Source organism: Harpegnathos saltator, unplaced genomic scaffold (genome assembly GCF_003227715.2).
Source record: "Harpegnathos saltator strain DR-91 unplaced genomic scaffold, Hsal_v8.6 scaffold714, whole genome shotgun sequence".
NCBI classification, from domain to species: Eukaryota; Metazoa; Arthropoda; class Insecta; order Hymenoptera; family Formicidae; genus Harpegnathos; species Harpegnathos saltator.
The window spans coordinates 855,936-866,208 of record NW_020230554.1 but is presented as its reverse complement, the minus strand read 5'-3'; the positions used below and the strand labels follow the sequence as shown (position 1 = coordinate 866,208).

The window sequence follows — 10,273 nt, the reverse complement described above, 5'->3', positions numbered from 1 at the left end:
AGCTTTAGAACCTGCTGGCAGATAAACGGTCGCTCCTGCCGGTAGATAGAAGTCCGTCGTTAAGGAATCATCAAGGCATAAAAATCCTCCGACATACGGGTCGGAGGAAATTCGACGTCGATGTGACACAGGGGGAAGAAGTGGCATTCTGTATGCGAGTGTCAATGATTTATTTCCATTACATTACAGCACTCTTCTTAACATTTGATACTCGTATTTCAATCTGTCCTAAGAAAATTACCGAAAAAACGGCCAATGTTGGATATTATCTTCTGTACCGTCCCGGCAGATTCATCTCGCCGGTGGTACCTACCGAGTTTATTCTGACGCTTCTTACAAAAAGTCGTGAAAATCAAGACTTTTAGGCAAGATATAATTATGCGTATATATAGGTATATACATAGGTACATATAGTTCGCACGCGCGCACCCACACACATATCCACACATACATGTATGCATGTATACATACATACATTCAACATACATACATATACACACACATACATACATACGTACATACATACACACATACATACGCATACATACGATTCGCTAAAAATTCATCGGGTTAAGTTGCGTCGGAGAATCAAGAGAATAGAGAAGAATTTTTCTTTCTTTTTCTATCGGAGCACAACGTACATATCTAGATTTTTGTATTGAACGAGAAAGGCAAGAGAAAAGGTGGAGATGATGGAACGGAAAGGGGGAAGAGGAGGAAGATGACGTACATCTTAGCGCGTATTTAAACAGGAGGGCTGGAGCTTTGGATCACTGCGCGATGCGTGCATTTTCAACAAACGTCAGCTTGCAGACGCGCACCCCTATTCGCTATTTGCGATACGGTTGTCACAATAACGCGACAAGACGATACGATTCTACGCAAGACGATAGTCGGTTTCGCTACCTGTACCTAGATCATCGAGAGTGCGGTAAAACCATTCATGTACGGTAATCGGAGAGTGAGAGTCCGAAGGACTGACAAAAATCAAGGTACTATGACGTGATGTGCCCTGTCGCGCTGCCATCTCGACTTAAGGTTGATTGGCCGTGAACGGTGTCACTCCGTTGTTAGCCATATTATCCAGGACGCCGCTGATGTACGCCGCAACGTCGATCGTCGCCTCTTCCGCTCGTCTGATGAACGGGTGTTCCAGAAGTTTATTGTACTTCGGTCGCTGAGTCTCCTCCTTAATTAAGCTCAAGACAAATAACATGCATATTATACAAAACCGTCGTGAGAAATGTCTCGAGTTATCAATGGAAATGACATCAGAGTAAAAGTTATTTTACCATGTATTCACAAAATTCACGAAGTCCATGGTGAAGCGATTTCCGTTCTCGTTGGGAGAAAGCCGCGGCGGGTCGCCTTGTACCACTTGATAAAGTTGCTCGAAGACAGAATTCCACTTAGGGTACGGAAAGTATCCCGTGGCAACCTCCATCAGCGTAATACCTAACGACCACACGTCGCTTCGTACGTCGTAGCCACGCGCCCGTTGCGGGTCTATCCTTTCCGGCTAGATGACAGCGATAACATAAAATGTAATTTAGATAACTTTATATGAAACATTCATTCATTGATTCTGATAATAGTTAAACTCACAGCCATGTACGGTCTACAACCAGCGTCCCGAGTTCTCGCGATCGAGTCTACGAGTTGGCCGGATATACCAAAATCGCACAATTTTATGTTACCACGTCGGTCCAGTAAAATATTACTAGGTTTCACATCCCTGTGGATTATCATCAGCTTCTCTTTGAGGTAATTCAGCGCTTTTACAGTGGCCACCGTAATTTTGCCTAGAATACATTCTGGTATCCTCTCGTTTAATCTCTCATAGATGAATTTATAAAATTTATCTAACGACGTGTCCATGAGTTCCATGCAAATCCAACAATCTCCCTGTGTGTGAGAGACAAAATGTTGTAACCAATCGCACATTGATTCGCAGTATCTTTTAGCTACATACCTCTTTAAATAAAGCCCCATAAAACTGCACGATACACGGGCATTCGTTCGACTTCATCACAACTTCTAAGTCCATTAATAGTTGCTTTTGTTCTCTTTCGTCCACGGTAGAGCGAATTCTCTGAAATTTAGAATAAATCATTTTCAGAAATTTCGCGCAAATATAATATTTAAAATATTAAAATTATTAGAAATTTGAATAATTTACCTTCACAGCCATAACAGTATTGCTTATCCTATGTATCATTTTATTTACAGTTCCAAATCCTCCTCTTCCTATTTCACCAAGATCTTGAAGATCCTCACTTGTGAAGTCATACACTACATCTGGAGATAATTGCAATTTACCAGTAGTTTGCATAGACTGGCACATTCGCAGTTTGTCTCTACAATAAGTTCCATTGTAATTTATTATATATATGTATTTTTCTTATTCTTCTTTTTATATTTTCATACCTAGCCTTATCAGGAAGAAACTCTTGCTGCTGTAACATATTGCGTGGTCTGACTGGCAGCTTAGGTAAAGGCAGACTTGGACGAGAGGATCTATTATGAATGAAAAAAAATACCAATTTTATTTTTACAATAAAAGTGATTATATAAATGGCAAAATTATAAGATCTCACATCGGTGGACATGCTGTAGCTCCTGTTGAATTTGACAGTGAAGAATTTGTGGAATTGGCAAATGACAGATTGCTGCCTTGCGTTTGAAAACTAAGTTTCAACTGTCTTCTTTTCTCTATAAGAACACACAGCACAGCACAGCAATCAAAGAACCAACCTGACATTTGACATTAACTTCTTTTGGAATCTTATACATACCTGACATTTCGTTTTGAACGTCATTGTTTGTTCGAAAATCTAATCGCTGAAGAGTGAAGGATCTACCAGAACCTGTAACGAACAATTGAAATGTAATCACAAAGTGATATAAAATATAGAAACTTTAGACAAAACAGTGAAATGTCGCGAAATAGGACGTAAACCGCGAAGGCTGATATTCTTAGCAGGCGATACTATCGTGAGTTAGGTTAGGTTTTCCATGATCGTTTGTACGCGGCGTCAACGCGCGTGGCAAGGAACATCGGCTACGTACCTTGACCGGTCTGACTTGACGAATTGTCCTGGTTCTCTGCCATTTTGGCCGGTTGAACTTAGTTTTTCGGGAGTCGCGCGCTGATACCGCTTGTAGCGCTTCCCTTAAGAGACCTCGTAAGATCTCAACAGCCTAGCATATGTGTTACATGGCAGTTGCACCATTTGTGCGGTCTCGCGGTTTCGCAAGCAACACACGCGACGAAATCCCCGAATGCGGATTAACGTTCGAAGTTAATACTGTGCCGTCGAGTTGCGCTACAACTCGTCAATCTCATACAAGACCGCACCGTAACTCGTCGCGAACATTTGGCTACTTGCTACAAAGTACACACAGTACACAATGTACTATAACGCGTAGTACACAGTGGTAAGGATGGGCGATATCACATAGTTGTGTTCCAATATTCACTGTCACTGAAAATCTATAGTTTATGTCACATACACTCTAGAGTTTTAGTATCGGCGGTTTTCCAGCAAGGAGCACTGTGTACAACAAAGCATTTTATTGGCTATACATTATTTAAGAAATATTTTAGATAATATGTAGCCACACACACATAACACATAAATAAAACATTTTTGTGCAATACAGGCTGCGTTTCGATATTCATTGCCGGTACTGAAAATATATAGTTTATGTCACATATATCATAGATTTTCAGTGCTGGCAGTAAATATCGGAACGCAGCCTCGGTACTCCATAATTAGAAAACGCTCAATATCAGAACGTATTTCACTTCGATTATTTTGTCTTATGCTGTCTTATGCGTTTTTATCAATCTTAGTTAATTTAAACGGCTGATTATTCCAATGAAATTAACCAATTGCATTTGTCGTTAATTAGAATTAACAAACGTGAATAATCAATTCTGATAGAATAAATATTCGGTTAAATCAACCATAGTTGATAGAAACATTTTTTTTTTGTAACGGTGGGGAAATCCATTATGGATACCCCCGCCCCTTGGGGAGGGCGAGGGTTATGCCGGACTCCTACCGGCTAAAACCCCACCGGGGTGTCTACCGCTTGGACCGAAGTAGGGGGAGTCAAGGGAACTACGCTTGCATTCCCTCCCCGACAGAAACAGACATTATGTCCGTTTCTACCAACTGTGGTTAATTTAACCGACTGGTTATTCCATCGGAATGGACCATCGGATTTAACAATTCTAATTAACGACAAATGCGATTGGTCGATTCCGTTGGAATAACCAACCGGTTAAGTTAACCAAGGTTGGTAGAAATGAGCATTAGGGCTATTTTTAGCAAGTTGCAGTTAACTAATTTAAGGTTATTTTCCAGCAAGAAACGCTGTGTTACACAAAAACATTTTATTGGCTATGCATTATCTAAGAAGATGTTGTAGATAATATGTAGCCAATAAAATATTAGTGTGTAACAGTGTTGCTCAGCTGGAAAACGCCCTAAAGCCAGCGGCACACGGTGCTTGTTTTCGTGCTTGCTGGATGAAAATACTGCGTTCTGATTGGTGCATTTCTATCTATCTTCGGAAATGTACCAATCAGAACGCAATATTTTCATCCAGCAAGCAATCCAGCACGAAAACAAGCGCCGTGTGCCGCTGGCTTTAGTAACCTTGCAGGATTTTAACTGAAACCGCCGTGAGTAAGAGAAAAAAATAAGGAATAAAGAGGCAAATTCAATTGGAATCCTGCAAGGATTAATTAATTGCAGCTTGGTAAAATGACGAAAGGTCATTCTACAATACGTGTCGTAAGTTGTAAGCCGTAAGAATTGGCGAATCACAATCAATTATTATAAAAATAATCGGCCATAATTGGTCAGTTCTTACGGCTTACAACTTACGACACGTATTGTAGAATGACTTTTACAAATTCAATTATCTTATAATATCTTTTCATCTCGATTATTTCCTAGATTATAATGTTTCGTTCAATGTTATTAGAACTGTTAATGGCGAATTCGATTAGATGCATATGCGCTAAGGACGGACAAGGTTTATTTACTTCGTTGCAGATAAAACACGACAATTCTATAGTATACATGACACAAACTATGTATTTTCAGTACTGGCAGTGAATTTCGGAACGCAGCCAGTTGGTCTGCTCGTTTTACCTGCATTGCTGAACTGGTGCAATAAGTTGGAGTGAGAAAAAATATAGTTGTCTCGCTTTAATGCACTAGTATTGTTGAACATGGACATGGAAGAGGAAGAAGGAGATGGAGAGGATGAAATTTATGAATAAATAAATAATAAATAATAAATGTATAACAGAATCGTAACTATCGTAAGCTTAATTCTCTTAATTAAGTTCGTATTGTTTTAAAAACATGAACATGTTTATTTATCTCTACCTTTTTCGGATGTCCCGCGGAGTATAAAGCCAGCGGCACACGGTGCTTGTTTTCGTGCTGGATTGCTTGCTGGATGAAAATACTGCGTTCTGATTGGTATATTTTCGAAGATGGATGGAAATGCACCAATCAGAACGCAATATTTTCATCCAGCAAGCAATCCAGCACGAAAATAAGCACCGTGTGCCGCTGGCTTCAGACTTACATCGGATGATTCTTGTCTGTTCTGTGTTCCCTCATTTCCATTTAATGCTGGAACATCCATTTCAACTGAGTCTGTATTATTATAATATATTTCATTTCTCGCCTTTCGTTGTGAGTCACTGCGCAGGCGTGCTCCGCATGCGGACCAGTGACTCTCATTCTTCTCGAGTCGGGATGCGTTCCGAAAGTTACAAAAAAACGGTCACAAACTATTATGCTCGCGAGTGTACAGCAACTGCCTCCCCTATACCCCTTCCATCGGGACTGTGCGAGAGAGGACGAACAGTAAAAACAGAGTATATCCTTTTCTACGTGAGCTATACTCCCACTCCTCGAACACGCAGTCTAGACATACTATGGCTGTGTTCCGAAATTCACTGTCAGTACTGAAAATACATAGTTTGTGTCACGTATACCATAGAATTTTAGTGCTAGCAGTGAATATCGGAACGCAGCCTATGTCTATGGCCTTATGATTGGTCTACGCTTTTGCGCATGCGCAGAACACATCTTCTTAAGGGTATATATATACCGGTACATTCGCTGGAATTCCCACTGTTTAGTTTAGTTCTTCGTACGGGAGAGTAGTATACAGTAGTTCTTGGCTTCCAAAATATTTTTATATGTTTGCCTGTCCATCACTACGTGGAATAACGCGGGAAATGAAGTTATAAATCTTGTGACAAACATTTTTTCGCGTCGGAAATTGCCGGAATATTTGGTAATATTATTTGGTGAGTTTGCTATATACCTCTTACATATTGTTATATACGGTAAAACAATTTCACTTAAATCTTTTTTAATGCTCAATTTTTTAATTTGTTTACTAAATAGAAGAAATGCAACATACTTAAGTTGAAAAGAAGAAACTAACTAAAATAGTATTAAAATTTTCGATTTTTATTCCTACTTTTTCTGCTTTGCAGACGATTGAAATTCATTCAAAATGATAAAAGGTATCGCTTTGATATGTTCCGGTGTATTTGCCGCAAATGCACCTCAATATTGGGACAAACTGCATAAATATATCAATCCTTCAGAAAAGGAAATCATAGACAACAGTTTAAACAAAAGTGATGACAGTATAGGCAAAGAAAGCACAAAAGAAGGTACTCCAAGTGAAGAAGCTACAAGTGTAGGAAGTAGTAGTGAAGGAACTAGTAGTGGAACTAGTAGTGGAAGCTCAAGCACAGAGGATATATGTAAAGCAATAGAAAGAACAAATTTAAATACATTAGTCCCTGAAGTTATGTTCTTCACAACTGAATCTGCTAATTGTCGATCTCATTTAGCAACTATGGAAGCTTGTTTAAAGCCAAAGTGTCCAGTAGGATATCTGAGGTAATTCTTTTGTGATATATTATAAAGTAAAATATATTTTGTGTGTATATATATTTATTTATATTTTAATATTTACTTATATAATATTTAATTTTATGCAATAAATGATATATTTACAGGAAAATAAAAAATATTTTGGATTCTGCAACTAAGTCGATGGATATATGTATATATATCCTCACATGCTCAGTTTTAAGAAAAGCAATACTTGCAGCACAAAAAAGAGGTGTTAAAGTTAGAATAATAACAGATAGCAGTACACTATTTCGGGCAGAAACTAATTATGAGGCATATATATTACAAGGTTGGTGTTAAGAGATATATTTGGAATATATTGTAAGATATAAAATTATATAAGAATAATAAAATGATTATAGTGTGTTAATATTGTTACTTTACTTGCAGATATTGAATTAAGAATAAAATATAATAGTGTTTTGATGCATCATAAGTTTGCTGTTATCGACAGTTGTATCTTGATAACAGGTAGTATAAACTGGACTATGACGGCATTCTTTGGAAATCATGAAAATGTACTAGTGATTAATGATCCAATACTTGTTAGACAATATAAAGATGAGTTTGAAGATATGTGGACTACACTTGGAAAAGAAAATAAAATGAAACAAAATCAAGGTTTTATCAAAAATAGGCAAAATCAAAAATTTGAATATCAACTTAAGCACAGTAACTATACAAAGAAAGGTTCTACAAAATGTAAGTTCTTCAATAATATAATAATATATTTAATGTTAATACTACATATACATGTATATACATTAATATTATTTTTATGATATAACAATACAATTGTTTAAAAATATCTAAGTATCTCACAAGAGAGAGAGAGAGAGAGGGAGAGCAAAGACCATAAATGTTTTTATATGCTATACATGTTATTATGTATCATGGAGATTCTAACAATTTATTGCAATTCTTTTTATTGTTTTTCTTTTTTTCTGTTTAGAATTCAGTCGTGCCTTATCAGTCTCAAGAAGATTAATCAGTTCCTATAGATGATAAGAAATATCAGCTTAATGTTACCATTTTATCATGATATGTGTGTTAGCACACATGTAACATTATTGTGATATCACAAAGACTGATTAATATTTTATTGTATATGTATTTTGTACATAAACGATATGACAATTTTTACATTTTCTATATTTTTTATACATTGTTAGTGTATAGTGTAAAATAAATAAATACTTTCTATACGTTTGATATAATCTAATTATTATTTCGAACATAATCCCTTTCCTCGAATTCTCCGTACGTTGTAAAGACATTTTATTCTATGGGTACAGCTTTAAATTAAGATTCTTTTAAAATTCATGTCGACTTAACCAAAGATGCGATTTAGCTAGCCGTTTGGGAAAACACTTTGTCGTTGCAAATTGTTTATAAAAATGTCGCTGCCGTTTCACACGACGTATATTCACATTCATCCTTATCTAAACGTCTCCATTCCTTTGATTTATTTAAAACACGAGAAAGAAGCGTCTGTTGTGCGTGGTATAATTCCGAGGATCGATGAATTCTTTATCACGCGGGAGAAAATCAAAATAGAGTGCGTGTAGGCTTCCGATCGGAATCGTTCGATCCGTACGGAAACGTCCGTTCACGCGCTGTGCTTACGAATGTCATTAGTTCGGTCCAGTGCACATCTCGTGAAGCCGACGGAGAAACAATTAGCAAGTTCGAGGCGATCTCGTCGCAATATTATTTGCGATATTATCGCAAAATTGTAAAGTACACAGCCGAACATGATACGAGTACACTTCTCGGTGCTCATTTAAATTAGAAACGAAGTTAGCTTCAAGTATTGCGCGAGCGATTATAATCGCATGCTTATTATCGATACCTCGTTCGAAAATCGTTATGAAGTTTCACTGCGCTAACGTCATTCGATTCGCGCTACGAATGTCGGATGCATTTGCGCGCGTAAAATTCTGGACTTGTGTCGTGTTTGTGGTTTATTTCGTTCGAGACGGTTTTTATGCGCTCCCGTTGCTTTTCTGCGGCCGATTTTAGAAGGCGAATCAAGACGCAGCATCGTATCGCGCCGGGACGTCGCCAAAAGGTTTCGACGAAGATGAAAACGTCGAAAGCGTCCGAAACACCAGCTCGGTAATGGCGGGTCGTAAGACGGCGAGCTGAAAGCGGTAATTCCAAGACGCGAGTACATTTCCGACGATGTTTACGACAATCACGCGCAGCAACGTAGACCGGGCGGATTTCGAGTTGAATCTTGGGGCAACTCAGTGCAGAGCGCGAAATGTATCGTTCGGTGAGTTTTGATCGATTATAACCTCTCTTGATAATGCAGAAATCCCCTATCAATCTCGAAATAAGAAAATAAGCCAACTTGCATACATAATGAGCAGTACGGTTCACAGCGAGAAATCACTCTCTGATAGATATCGAAAGAATGTCGAATCGACGTCGATTTGACAGTTTCGACCGTCGATAAGTCATTTCTTGCTAGGCTGAAAATGGCCGTTACGAGCAAAATGAATGTAATATTTCATATCTTTTCAAGTTTTAATGGTGCGGAGAAATACTACATTTGAGTTCAGGGCTGGTGTCGCATTATTCATAAATTTATTTATTTATCTAATTTGAAAACATTGTATTTCATTTCTTCAAATAGAAGAACGACCAGAAAGTCGTCGCTATAGATAAAAAGAGAAAAGCTTTTTAAGAAACGACCTTCTAGACTAGGTTAGAAGTAGATAGATTAGATAAATTAGGTAGAAACGTTTTTGTAATGTTATGTTTTGAAACATTAGGTCGTTTTTCTACCTGAAGAGGTGAAATGTGAAACAGCTGCGTTCAGTAACAAAAAAAAAGAATGGATTAGAAAGCGTAACGTGTTAAGCACATTGTATTTTCAGCAGCTTCAAAACTATTGTAAGATTTTCTAAGCTGCTTTTACTACTGAAGGTAACCGAAGGTCGGGTTTTTCAAAGGTCGGGAATGTATAAAGAATGTGAAACAAATCCGAAAGCCAGATGAAGCAAAGCAATGTCTTATTTCGAAAAATTTTATACAAACGTGTCTATATGCTGATTACATCACATCATATTCACATCAAATGACATGCAATTTTTATGAAATATTTTTGTACTTCTTTCATGTAAAACTTTATATGTATACGTGCGAGATGAATCCTCTAGCAAGGGGCTGATAATCTTACTCGTATGACATATATGCGCATACGCACACACACACACACACACACACAATGTGCGCGTCGTGTGAGTTTAATTCTAATGTGTGGTCGGTCGTATTGATTGTGTATTTTTAGATACACC

The 10,273-nt window shown here is 37.7% G+C and overlaps 2 protein-coding genes across 3 annotated transcripts; one reads left to right on the top strand and one right to left on the bottom strand.

The window, feature by feature from the left end:
- Positions 1-151: 151 nt before the first annotated feature.
- Positions 152-3,392, bottom strand: LOC105185937 (dual specificity mitogen-activated protein kinase kinase 4). Its single transcript, XM_011145809.3, has 9 exons — positions 3,070-3,392; positions 2,796-2,867; positions 2,598-2,712; positions 2,428-2,517; positions 2,180-2,357; positions 1,973-2,092; positions 1,606-1,905; positions 1,293-1,519; positions 152-1,199 (listed from the first exon to the last, which is right to left on the bottom strand). Exons 1-9 carry the CDS (start codon positions 3,110-3,112, stop codon positions 1,034-1,036), a joined length of 1,311 nt encoding a protein of 436 aa, XP_011144111.1. The 5' UTR covers positions 3,113-3,392; the 3' UTR covers positions 152-1,033.
- A 2,751-nt stretch (positions 3,393-6,143) lies between these two features.
- On the top strand, positions 6,144-8,098 carry zuc (Mitochondrial cardiolipin hydrolase zuc). 2 transcript variants are annotated; one of them, XM_011145810.3, is made up of 5 exons: positions 6,144-6,346; positions 6,539-6,953; positions 7,073-7,257; positions 7,359-7,670; positions 7,921-8,098. In XM_011145810.3, coding segments are annotated over exons 2-5 (894 nt in total). In that variant the 5' UTR covers positions 6,144-6,346; positions 6,539-6,558; the 3' UTR covers positions 7,923-8,098. The 2 variants fall into 2 exon arrangements, with proteins under 2 accessions (XP_011144112.1, XP_011144113.1); XM_011145811.3 differs by lacking the exon at positions 7,921-8,098 and having other exon boundaries at positions 6,146-6,346; positions 7,359-7,439; positions 7,519-7,640.
- Positions 8,099-10,273: the final 2,175 nt, after the last annotated feature.